This window comes from Oncorhynchus gorbuscha, linkage group LG25 (genome assembly GCF_021184085.1).
Source record: "Oncorhynchus gorbuscha isolate QuinsamMale2020 ecotype Even-year linkage group LG25, OgorEven_v1.0, whole genome shotgun sequence".
Lineage (NCBI taxonomy): Eukaryota > Metazoa > Chordata > Actinopteri > Salmoniformes > Salmonidae > Oncorhynchus > Oncorhynchus gorbuscha.
The window spans coordinates 45,653,159-45,666,776 of record NC_060197.1 but is presented as its reverse complement, the minus strand read 5'-3'; the positions used below and the strand labels follow the sequence as shown (position 1 = coordinate 45,666,776).

The 13,618-nt window shown below is 44.0% G+C and overlaps 1 protein-coding gene across 1 annotated transcript in view; it reads right to left on the bottom strand.

Moving 5' to 3' along the window:
* The window catches only part of LOC124014523 (zeta-sarcoglycan-like), a 49,517-nt gene that overhangs the window by 27,034 nt on the left and 8,865 nt on the right, over nt 1-13,618 (bottom strand). Inside the window, exons 2-4 of the mRNA XM_046329625.1 lie at nt 12,450-12,644; nt 6,732-6,833; nt 3,404-3,491 (exon numbers count right to left, since the gene is read on the bottom strand). Coding sequence (XP_046185581.1) covers nt 3,404-3,491; nt 6,732-6,833; nt 12,450-12,644 — 385 coding nt within the window. The remainder of the gene's footprint in view (nt 1-3,403; nt 3,492-6,731; nt 6,834-12,449; nt 12,645-13,618) is intronic.

Genomic DNA, 13,618 nt, shown 5'->3' with positions numbered 1-13,618 from the left:
TGAGTTGCGAGGATCCGTAGTCGCTGGGTCCATTCTTGGTCGGATCCTTCTGTTATGCAGGTGAGTGAGGACCCAAAAGCGACTTAACAGAAACAGAGTTTATTCAAGTCCAAACAGAAAATAACAAATCCTGAATCCTTAACAGGAACTGTCCAAACGGGGAATAACAGAAATCCTCTTGTCAGTAGAGGGGAATCACAGGATAAGCGGCCACAGATTGCAGGTCGCTTCGAGTAGGCGCAGGCCGCAGCTGACAGAGACACCTGCTCACACGCAGCATCTGATGAAGGCAAAAACACGACAGGGTGGAACAAGAACACAGTACAGCAAACAAGGATCCGACAAGGACAGAAGCGGAAACAGAGGGAGAAATAGGGACTCTAATCAGAGGGCAAAATAGGGGACAGGTGTGAAAGAGTAAACGAGGTAGTTAGGAGAATGAGGAACAGCTGGGAGCAGGAACGGAACGATAGAGAGAGTGAGAGAGAGAGAGAGATAGAGAGAGGGAAAGAACCTAATAAGACCAGCAGGGGGAAACGAATAGAAGAGAAAGCACAGGGACAAGACATGACAATCTATGACAAAACATGACAACGGCTGGTGGGGGTGTGTGTCTATTTGTAAACAACAGCTGGTGTGCGATGTCTAGTAAGGAAGTTTCGAGGTATTGCTCACCTGAGGTAGAGTACCTCATGATATGCTGTAGACCACACTATTTACCTTGGTTATCTATATTTTTCATAGCAGTCTATTTACCACCACAAACCGATTCTGTTACTAAGACCACACTCAATGAGCTGTATAAGGCCATAAGCAAAAAAAAAAGAAGCTCATCCAGAAGCGGTGCTCCTAGTGACCGGGGACTTTAATGCAGGCAAACTTAAATCCGTTCTATGTCACGTGCAAACAGAGGGAAAAAAATCTCTAGACCACCTTTACGCCGAGACTCATACAAAGCTCTCCCTTGCCCTCCATTTGGCAAATCTGACCATCCCATCATTCTATCCTCCTGATTCCTGCTTACAAGCAAAAACTACAGCAGGGAGTAATAGTGACCCGCTCAATACGGAAGTGGTCAGATGACGCAGATGCTACGCTACAGGACTGTTTTTCTAGCACTGGAATATGTTCCGGGATTCATTCAATGGCATTGAGGAGTATCCCACCCTCAGGCACCGGCTTCATCAATAAGTGTATCGACAACATTGTTCCCACAGTGGCCGTGCGTACATATCCCAACCAGAAGCCATGGATTACAGGCAACATCTGCACAGAGATAAAGGCTAGAGCTGCCGCTATCAAGGAACTGGACACTTATAAGAAATCCCACTATGCCCTCAGACGAACCATCAAACAGGCCAAGGGTCAATATAGGACTTAGATTTGAATCCTACTAATCCGACTCTGACGATCGTCGGCTGTGGCAGGGCTTGCAAACTATTACGGACAACAAAGGGAAACCCAGCCATGCGATGCCCAGTGACGCGAGCCTAACAGATAAGCTAAATGCCTTTTATGAACGCGTCGAGGCAAGCATCACTGAAGCATGCATGAGAACTGTTCCGGACGACTGTGTGATCACTGTGTGATCACGCCCTCCATAGCCGATGTGAGCAAGACCCTTCAAACAGGTCAACATTCACAAGGCTGCAGGGCCAGACGGATTACCTGGACGTGTACTTGGAGCGTGCACGGACCAACTGGCAAGTGTCTTCACTGACATTTTTAACCTGTCCCTGACCGAATCTGTAATACCTACATGTTTCAAGCAGACCCTGGGACTAAACACCTCCCTCTGCAACTGGATCCTGGACTTCCTGACATGCCGCTCCTAGGTGGTAAGGGTAGGCAACAACACGTCTGCCATTCTGATCCTCAACACAGGGCCCCTCAGGGGTGCGTGCTTAGTCCCCTCCTGTACTCCTTGTTCACCCACGATGGCGTGGCCAAGCACAACTCCAACTCCATCATTAAGTTTGCTGACGACACAACAGTGGTAGGCCTGATCACAGACAACGATGAGACTGCCTACAGGGAGGTCAGAGACCTGGCAGTGTGGTGTCAGGACAACTTCTCTCTCAATGTGAGAGACAAAGGAGCTGATTGTGGACAACAGGAAAAGGAGGGCCGAACATGCCCCCATTCACATCAACAGGCTGCAGTGGAGCGGGTCGAGAGCTTAAAGTTCCTTGCTGTCCACATCACCAACATACTATCATGTTCCAAACACACCAAGACAGTTGGGAAGAGGGCACTACAACAGGTTTTCCCCCTCGGGAGACTTAAAAGATTTGGCATGGTTCCCCAGATCCAAATAGTTCTATAGCTGCACCATCGAGAGAATCCTGACCGGTTGCATCACCGCCTGGTATTTCAACTGCTCGGCATCCATAAGGCGCTACGGAGGGTAGTGCCTACGGCCCAGTATATCACTGGGGCCAAGCTTCCTGCCATCCAGGACCTATATACTAGGCGGTGTCAGAGGAAGACACAAAAAAAGTGTCACCCAAGTCATAGACTGTTCTCTCTGCTAACCAATAGCAAGCGGTGGTCGGAGCACCATTTCTAGGTCCAAAAGGCTCCTTAACAGCATCTACCCCCAAGCCATAAGACTGCTGAGCAATTAATCAAATGGCCACCCGGACTATTTACATTGACCCCACCCACCTCTTTTGTTCTACTTGCTGCTTATTATCTATGCATAGTCATTTTACCCCTACCTACATGTACAAGTTACCTCACTAACCTGTACCACCGCACATTGACTCGGTACTGGTACCCCCTGTGTATATAGCCTCATTACTGTTCTTTTATTGTGTTACTTTTCATTAGATTTTTTTTACTTAAAATATTTACTAAATAAACTAAACTCCTTCTTGAACTGCAGTGTTGGTTACTAGCTTGTAAGTAAGGTTTTTCGGCGCATGTGACAAACATGATTTGACTTGACCAAAAGTGTCACATCACTAGCCTTGATGAATCATCATCATCATCAATCCCAAACTTATGCTTGTGAAAATCAATAGCTATTAGTGTTAATAAGCAGGTAATTTGCTTTCAAATAGCCATTAATCATGTAAATTACTCTGGTAATTAGGCCTGACTGATGATTAAACTTGATGATAATGAGAAGAACCTATTTGCTTCAAAGGTTAATGTCTCGAACACTTTCAAACACTTTGCTGTGAGTCCTCCAGGCGAAGAAAGCAGATTAATAATGAGTAAAAGATCAACTCGATTAAAGGCATTAAAAATGAGATCTATTCAGTAGAAGCCATAGTCTGCACTGAGTCTTTGCTAAATTGTGCTGCTGAAAAACATCAGCACATGTATCAATATTGTATCAATATGGTTTAGTCATCTGTTTTAAGTGTTCAGTGAAACAGTTCTGAACTTATCTAACCCACTGTCAGCTGTCCAGTGAGTTGGCCTTGGTCGTTTCGAGCGTTCATGGTCACGTTTCTGTTCGACCGCACGACCAGTGGGCTTGCCTAGAGGAAGCATGAGAGAGGGAGGGGGGGAAGGAGCAGAAAGGAGGAGAGAAAAAGTGGGGATGTAAAAAAGAATGCAAAACATAAATACAAGTGACCTGTAATAAGAGGATTAACTTTCATTCATACATTATAAACCCTCTGGTAGATACGTGTAAATATGTTGGTTCTAACTATTTGATCCAGCAATTTCTGTGAGGAAAATCTAAATATTGAGCACAAAATATTATTAGACCCGAGTTGATTTTCTTGAATCTAGATTTTCATTCATTGCCTGTTCTGACACCAGATCATGAACCAACAGACCAACTGAGTGGGGAATTAAATGCTCCATCTTGTGCCATTTATGTATTTGTTTGGTATTCAATGGCGCGGCAGGGTAGCCTAGTGGTTAGAGCGTTGGACTAGTAACCGAAAGGTTGCAAGTTCGAATCCCTGAGCAAACAGACAAACAAATCTGTCGCTCTGCCCCTGAACAGGCAGTTAACCCACTGTTCCTAGGCTGTCATTGAAAATAAGAATTTGTTCTTAGCTCACTTGCCTAGTTAAATAAAGGTTAAAAAAATATATATAATAAATCTGACCTGAGGGTCAAACATTAGCACTCCTGAATGATACTCTGTGAACTGATGAATGAGTCTAGTCATTGTGGCTCTTACAGAAAGGTCAGAAGGTCACATGAACTCAATACACATTCACGGAGCATGTTGTGAAAAACTGAAAAACTACCCATGGCTGAAGTAATGCCAAGGGTGCTGCCCTGCATACAAGGACACTTCATAACCAAAGGAAGCAGGAAGTGGAAGTGGAAGCAAAGGCTAGTGGATCGATATCAACATCTCACTGTAAGTTATTTTAAAAAAGAGTTATATGACAGAATATTACACTTTACCATTAACAGGAAAAATCTGTTTTGAAACAACCGCTACAACAGTGGTCATCACATCACAGATTTAATCTTCAATAAAATATACAATAATTCTCATCTATTTTATAAGCAACTCCCTAAAAGCAAATCTATTTGAACTAGCTTGTTTTATAAAATCATTGTCCATTATGATTAAGTGAAGAGCGAATTAAGTCATATTACACAGATCTAACGACTCCACAACGAGGAAGTAGTTTCAGTCCAATGAATTATACATGCTCGAACCTATTTTTAGACCAGCTGACAACTCAAGAGAAAAAGCCACTGCGCACAGTTACGAATGACATAGATTTGATTCACTTTAAATACTCTTGTGAGCTACAGTATATTGTCTAAGATCGTACAAATGACAAATGAGGTCTTGTCAACATTTAACTGAATTGCACACAGTCCCCCTCCCTGTATTTGCGTTGTAACACATAACGGATATATTCACAATTACATTAAACTGCTGATTCGTGCCAAAGTATTATATAGAAGGCATGTTAAACAAGACGTCCCACATAGTACAATACAAAGGCTAATTATTTCTGCGGTAGTGGCTTATTGATTAGAAGTTTAGTCATGTCGGAGTGTGACTAAACTCAACATGCAACTTACAGTATCTCTTCAACTCGGTGGATAAACACAATCCTCTCGGCGCCTGAAATATTTCCTCAGGTGAAAAAAAATCAATTTGAATGACCCTTTCAGAGAATCCCTGTGCTCTCTCTGTCCTGCAAATATCTCTGGTGAGAACGTAACACCCCCCTAGCCTTCTAACAGACTGTAAAAACATCGGTTTAATACTGGTGATCGGTATCCCGGGACTTCCCGACCAAGCTCCTTCTCGTTTCCCGATAAAAATAATGACGGGTGCCATGGACCAATAATATATTATTTTTTATAATAAAGCAAAAATAAAATAAATTGCGTCGCTGACTATAATGTTTAGGCTACAAGCGACCTCTCGACGGAGTTACTGAAGGCAATCTCCATCTCACATTCACAAATCTCCAAAACTAGATTTGTTGTCACTGGCAGAGGCTCAAAATATAAACTGCAGCTTTATATTACCGGTATGTTTGCAATTTTGGGAGGGGAAATTTGTAGATTTTTGGGAGAAAAAAAAATTCATCCCTAATATACTACCGAGCTCTTCAATGATTCACTATGAACTGGATATCAAGAGTATCAAATCAAGCCCACCATCCAGTCGTTGTCCATGTACAGTTAACAATCAGCCAAAGAAAATCTATTTCCATCTTCCAAGGCTTTAAGGCCTGAGCTTGCTATCCAGTTCACAGTGAATCATTGAAGAGCTCGGATGGACCGGGTGTCTAAGAAAAACTGGAGAGTTTGTGCTGGAGTTCAGTTATCCTACTGACATCAAAGGGGAGTGGGAGGCAGGGGGATTTATTGTACCGGCTTGATTGAAAATTCAGCTGGGACTGTGGTCCACCTGTAATTGTCTGTCATCTACACTAGGTAGTGTGTGACTTGTGAGAAACGAAGAGTCCCCCGTTATCCATCTTCTTTTTGATGGGGGGGAACCTGATACAGTTCTGATGGAGGGCAGGAAATTGGGGAGGAGAGGAAGATTACCGTCTGGAGAAAAAAACGTGCAATATCCCCCAGGTGCAACAAATAGAAATGTTATAAACTCCATATATAGCAAGTTCTCTATGGCCTAGTTCATAAATCAATCAGAGCCTAGCAACAGTTCTTGAAGATCTCCAAGATTTTTTTTACCTCTATTTTACTTGGCAAGTCAGTTAAGAACAAAATCTTATTTTCAATGACGGCCTAGGAACAGTGGGTTAACTGCCTTGTCAATCTGCCTGTTCAGGGGCAGAACGACAGATTTTCGTACCTTGTCAGCTCGGGGAACTGAACTTGCAACCTTTCGGTCACTGGTCCAATGCTCTAACCACTAGGCTACCCTGCCGCCCCAGATAAGGAGTTCCACTTACACGTATAGGGAGAATCTGGTATGATCATTCAGCCAGTCTAATATGAAATTCCATAGGGTTTATTCCAGCATCAGCATTAACTCTAGTGACTGATGTTATGGATTTGACTGCTGCTTGCTTAGTGAGTATCCTCTTCCCTTCTGATTCAGCTCACACCGAGACTCGAATCCATTACCTCTGCCTTGCTAGCGCACGTGCCCCATCCTTGACAACATAGCAACAGTTTTGAATTCATTGGAAAATATCTAAGTCAACAGTTCCATCAGGGACATTGCAAGCTAACTTTGGAGTGAGCTTACTGCGTGTTCTTAACTCCGTTACACTGAGAACAACGGTGGGTTAGTAAACAGAGTTGCTTACCCTTCTTGACTGGATCTCCTTCACATAAAGGGGAAGAAGAAATTCCGATATTCCCTCCAGTCGTATCCCTTCCCCGTTCACCTGAAGGTTTCCCATTCCGTCCTGCAAAATATACAACAAAATCACAGAACAAATAAGCAGCCTGAAGGAGAGGAATGCCCTTTAAACAGTTGTCACTCTTTTTTAAATCTTCTATAATGACGTTAACATTCGTAACAATGTCATGTCACACCAGCTTTCACACACAAGCCTCAACACATTACAGACGACCCTGTTTGCCAGCATTGAGTTCGTTTAAATCAAGTGCTGTACCCCAGAAGACGTGAAAGATGAGTAATTGCCTGTTTTTTTTACTCCCGTGTGTAAATAGAAAGGAAAAAGGGGGGATACCTAGTCAATTGTACAACTGAATGCATTCAACTGAAATGTGTGTTCTGCAAGAGTCAAGCTGCTGAGTGCATGTCAATGACATAGCCTGACCTGGACACAGTAAAACACCAGGCCTAGCTGCTGAGTGCATGTCAATGACATAGCCTGACCTGGACACAGTAAAACACCAGGCCTAGCTGCTGAATGCATGTCAATGACATAGCCTGACCTGGACACAGTAAAACACCAGGCCTAGCTGCTGAATGCATGTCAATGACATAGCCTGACCTGGACACAGTAAAACACCAGGCTGAGCTGATAGATGTTGTGTATGCCTATTACAGGCCACACTGGTGACACTGACTGACAGGGTAGAAGTAGGGGATCACGCTGAGGTGACAGCAGCACACAGGGTGAATGGGTAGAGGTAGGGGATCACACTGAGTGACAGGGTAGAGGCAGGGGATCACGCTGAGTGACAGGGTAGAGGTAGGGGATCACGCTGAGTGACAGGGTAGAGGTATGGGATCACACTGAGTGACAGGGTAGAGGTATGGGATCACGCTGAGTGACAGGGTAGAGGTAGGGGATCACGCTGAGTGACAGGGTAGAGGTAGGGGATCACACTGAGTGACAGGGTAGAGGTAGGGGATCACGCTGAGTGACAGGGTAGAGGCAGGGGATCATGCTGAGTGACAGGGTAGAGGTAGGGGATCACACTGAGTGACAGGGTAGAGGTAGGGGATCACACTGAGTGACAGGGTCGAGGTAGGGGATCACACTGAGTGACAGGGTAGAGGCAGGGGATCACACTGAGTGACAGGGTAGAGGTAGGGGATCACACTGAGTGACAGGGTCAAGGCAGGGGATCACGCTGAGTGACAGGGTAGAGGTAGGGGATCACACTGAGTGACAGGGTAGAGGTAGGGGATCACACTGAGTGACAGGGTAGAGGTAGGGGATCACGCTGAGTGACAGGGTAGAGGCAGGGGATCACACTGAGTGACAGGGTAGAGGTAGGGGATCACACTGAGTGACAGGGTCGAGGCAGGGGATCAGGCTGAGTGACAGGGTAGAGGTAGGGGATCACGCTGAGTGACAGGGTAGAGGTAGGGGATCACACTGAGTGACAGGGTAGAGGCAGGGGATCACGCTGAGTGACAGGGTAGAGGTAGGGGATCACACTGAGTGACAGGGTAGAGGTATGGGATCACACTGAGTGACAGGGTAGAGGTATGGGATCACGCTGAGTGACAGGGTAGAGGTAGGGGATCACGCTGAGTGACAGGGTAGAGGTAGGGGATCACGCTGAGTGACAGGGTGTGTAGCAGAGGCTCTCCCTCAACGGCGCCAAACTGTCGCTAACGTGGCAGACAAGCCTGCGTAGATTGAACGGTGACGTGTAACTGTAGGTGTACTTAAGAATGCATTAGTTGAGGCTACATGATGCATTATACTGTGAGATCAGCTATAGACAGTTGAGCATTATGCCTTGGTTATGAACAACAGCAGAAGAGCTTATAAAGCGTGTTAACCAATAAGGAAGCAGTGTTGGCAACGCACTAAACTGAGTCATTGAAAAATAAACATTCTCTGTGTACCCGCCGAAATGTTTATGGACAGGTTTGTAATATAATGTTGATTAAATGGTGTCACTGTTGATTTAATGTTAATAATACTTAATAAGTAGTTATGATTCGCTTATGAATGTGGCATTTTGTGTGGATATTAAGATTACATGTCTTTATGTTCCTTAAGATCAAGGGGGAGTTCATCTCATTTTCACTAAGTCATGAACTGATGTCCCGTAATGTCCAGACCAATGAATCATGTACACAGACAGCTACGGGGGAGATGGACTTGTCATTCAATATAAGCATCACCAGAAGGCTTGTCAGGACACCACACCTCATTTTATGTGTCATATATGCACAAGTCTGAATCTGCACAGAATTACATCTTCCAAATGGGCCGGCAGGGTAGCCTAGTGGTTAGAGTGTAGAGGTGGCAGGGTAGCCTAGTGGTTAGAGTGTCGAGGTGGCAGGGTAGCCTAGTGGTTAGAGTGTAGAGGTGGCAGGGTAGCCTAGTGGTTAGAGTGTAGAGGTGGCAGGGTAGCCTAGTGGTTAGAGTGTAGAGGTGGCAGGGTAGCCTAGTGGTTAGAGTGTAGAGGTGGCAGGGTAGCCTAGTGGTTAGAGTGTAGAGGTGGCAGGGTAGCCTAGTGGTTAGAGTGTAGATGGCGGCAGTGGGTAGCCTAGTAGTTAGAGTGTAGAGGTGGCAGGGTAGCCTAGTGGTTAGAGTGTAGAGGTGGCAGGGTAGCCTAATGGTTAGAGTGTAGAGGTGGCAGGGTAGCCTAGTGGTTAGAGTGTAGAGGCGGCAGGGTAGCCTAGTAGTTAGAGTGTAGAGGTGGCAGGGTAGCCTAGTGGTTAGAGTGTAGAGGTGGCAGGGTAGCCTAGTGGTTAGAGTGTAGAGGTGGCAGGGTAGCCTAGTGGTTAGAGTGTAGAGGTGGCAGGGTAGCCTAGTGGTTAGAGTGTAGAGGTGGCAGGGTAGCCTAGTAGTTAGAGAGTTGGACTAGTAACCGGAAGGTTGCAAGTTCAAATCCCCAAGCTGACAAGGAACAAATCTGTCATTCTACCCCTGAACAGGCAGTTAACCCACTGTTCCTAGGTAGTCATTGAAAATAAGAATTTGTTCTTAACTGACTTGCCTGGTAAAATAAAAAAGCTTATGGGGTTCTAGGTTGGCAGAGATTTCAATTGAGCTGGTGAAGTCTTGAGACAGAGAGTAGTCAAGACACCCACAGCACAGATCATATCTGTGATAACATACAGTGCTTTCGGGAAGTATTCAAACCTCTTGACTTTTTACACAATTTGTTACTTTACAGCCTTGTTCTAAAATGTATTAACTCATTTTTCCCCCCTCATAAATCTACACACAATACCACATAATGACAAAGTGAAAATATGTTTTTAGAATTTTGGGCAAATGTATTGAAAACAAAAAAACAGATACCTTAGTTACCTTATGTAGTATTCAGCCACTTTGCTATGAGACTCTAAATTGAGCTCAAGTGCATCCTGTTTCCATTGATCATACTTGAGATGTTTCGACAACTTGATTGATTGGACATGATTTGGAAAGGGACACACCTGTCTATATAAGGTCCCACAGTTGACAGTGCATGTCAGAGCATAAACCAAGCCATGAGGTCCAAGGAATTGTCCTTAGAGCTCCGAGACAGGATTGTGTTGAGGCAAAGATCTGGGGAAGGCTACCAAAACATTTCTGCAGCATTGAAGGTCCCCAAGAACACAGTGACCTCCATCCTTCTTGAATGCAAGAAGTTTGGAACCACCAAGACTCCTTCTAGAGCTTCCAGGCCAAACTGAGCAATCGGGGGAGAAGGCCTTCGTCAGGGAGGTGACCAAACACCGGAGGGTCACTCTGACAGAGCTCTGTTCCTCTGTAGAGATGGGAAAACCTTCCAGAAGGACAACCATCTCTGCAACACTCTACCAATTAGGCCTTTATCGCAGTGGCCAGACGGAAGCCACTACTCAGTAAAAGGCACATGACAGCACGCTTGGGAGTCTGCCAAATGGCTCCTAAAGACTGTCGGACCATGAGAAACAAGATTCTCTGGTCTGATGAAACCCAGATTGAACTCTTTGGCCTGAATGCCAAGCATGGTGGTGGCAGCATCATGCTGTTGGGATGTTTTTCAGTGGCAGGGACTGGGAGACTAGTCAGGATCAAGGGAAAGATGAACGGAGCAAAGTACTGAAAGATCATTGATGAAAACCTACTCCAGAGCGATCAGGACCTCAGACTGGGGCGAAGGTTCACCTTCCAACAACGACCCTAAGTACACAGCCAAGACAATGCAGGAATGGCTTCGGGACAAGACTCTGAATGTTCTTGAGTGGCCCAGCCAAAGCCTGGACTTGAACCCAATCGAACATCTCTGGAGAGACCTGAAAATAGCTGTCCAGCAACGCTCCAAATACAGCCTGACAGAGCTTGAGAGGATCTGCAGAGAAGAACGGGAGAAACTCCCCAAATACAGATGTGCCAAGCTTGTAGTGTCATACCCAAGAAGACTCAAGGCTGTAATCATTGCCAAAAGTGCTTCAACAAAGGACTGAGTAAAGGGTCTAAAGAATAATGTAAATGTGATATTTCATTTTTTTATATATATATAAATTATCAAACATTTCTAAAAACCCATTTTTGCTATGTCATTATGGGGTATTGTGTGTAGATTGATGAGTGAAAAAAATAATTAAATCAATTTTAGAATAAGGCTATAACCTAACAAAATGTGGAAAAAGTCAAGGGGCAAGGTAGGTAGGTAGGTAACTGCCGAAACAAAGGAAACACTTGAGTAAATGACATAAATTGTTGGGGAGTCAAGGATAAAGATGGTCCCGGGTGACAGATCCGTCACAGTACGATGATGTCTTCAGGGTTTTTTTTGACAAAATGGTGGATTGCATACATTGTCCCTGAATCGCTTTCAAAATTCTGCACTATACAGTTTTCCCAAACTTTTTCCCGTTTTGTGTCTTTGCAGTGATATTCTTTGTAGAAGACTTTAGACAATCTGGCGTGAATGCAATTCTTTTCACCAGAGCCAATTCAGCTATAGTTATAATCTTAATTACACACGTATGTATGTGTGTTAGCGTGCAACACTTCTATTGTACTTATGAATCAAGTATCTCTTAACACAGAACATATTACTTGCTATGTCAAGTGTACTGTTAAATCAATAATTCAATCAAATCTATCCATCTGTCTCTTTAATATACATTCATTCACTTCATCCATATAGCACCATCCAAATGTATTTTAGTGGACAAATCCCCCATTAGTATAATAGAGTATGAGGAGGCCTGTGCAAACTGGTTCACAATATACAGTAGGCTACTGTAAAACATTACTGTAAAACATATTTATTTATTTATTTATTTTACCTTTATTTAACCAGGCAAGTCAGTTAAGAACATATTCTTATTTTCAATGACGGCCTGGGAACAGTGGGTTAACTGCCTGTTCAGGGGCAGAAAGACAGATTTGTACCTTGTCAGCTCGGGGGTTTGAACTCGCAACCTTCCGGTTACTAGTCCAACGCTCTAACCAGTAGGCTATAGTAGGCAACTATAAAACATTATACATTAGGCTACTGTAAAACATTATATAATAGGCAAAACATTAGGTAGGTAAAACATTATACACTAGGCTACTGTAAAGCAATACACAGTAGGTTATTGTAAAACAATATACAAAAGTTATTGTAAAACATTATACAGTCGGCTACTGTAAAACATTATACGGTAGGCTACCCACCACAGTGAAATGCATGACCTTTACTATCCACACAGTTAAGGCCAGGTTGACTATCATTATGACTAGCAACAGCGAGAGGAAAAAGTAGAGGAATCTCTTCCTCCACCCATAGAGTCCCACGGCGTCGACAGCGTCGCACCTGGGCTGCTGAAGATGGCCCGACTGGGCCTCCAGTACGTACTGTTCCTCAGTCATCTGGAACACAATCAGAGAGAGAGGGGCATCTGAGCATTATAGATGCCATGCTAAACATTATAGATGCCATGCTAAACATTTAATACATTTATATTACTACATACACTACCGTTCAAAAGTTTGGGGTCACTTAGAAATGTCCTTGTTTTCTATGAAAACATACATGAAATGAGTTGCAAAATGAATCGGAAATATAGTCTAGATTTTGCCAAGGTTATAAATAATGATTTTTAATTTAAATAATAATTGTGTCCTTCAAACTTTGCTTTCAACAAAGAACCCTCCATTTTCAGCAATTGCAGCCTTGCAAACCTTTGGCATTCTAATTGTCAATTGGTTGAGGTAATCTAAAGAGATTTCACCCATGATTCCTGAAGCACCTCCCACAATTTGGATTGGCTTGATGGGCACTTCTTACGTACCATTCGGTAAAGCTGCTCCCACAACAGCTCAATAGGGTTGAGATCTGGTGACTGTGCTGGCCACTCCATTACAGACAGAATACCAGCTGACTGCTTCTTCCCTAAATAGTTATTACATAGTTTGGAGCTGGGCTTTGGGTCATTGTCCTGTTGTAGGAGGAAATTGGCTTCAATTCATCGCAGTGGCATGGCGTTGCAAAATGGAGTGATAGCCTTCTGTCACGGATCCCTGATAGCCTTCTGTCACGAATTGTGACATTGTGCACACCTGGCCCCCATTCCCACTGATTGTATTTGTATAAATGTGCCCTTTGTTTCACCATTGGGCTGTCGATTATTGTTACAATGTCCGTTGGTGCGTGTGAATACATGTAACGTGTGTTTTGGCTTTAGTTCCATTGTGGATTGCACAGATGATTACAGATCTCGTCCCATGTGTTAATCATTGTGCCCTTGCGTTATTTAGTCGAGGTACTCCTCGCTCTTTTGTTTTGGGTTTCTACCCTGTGTTTTGTTACGTGTTTGTTTGGTCTTCGTCCCCGTGCCTTTACA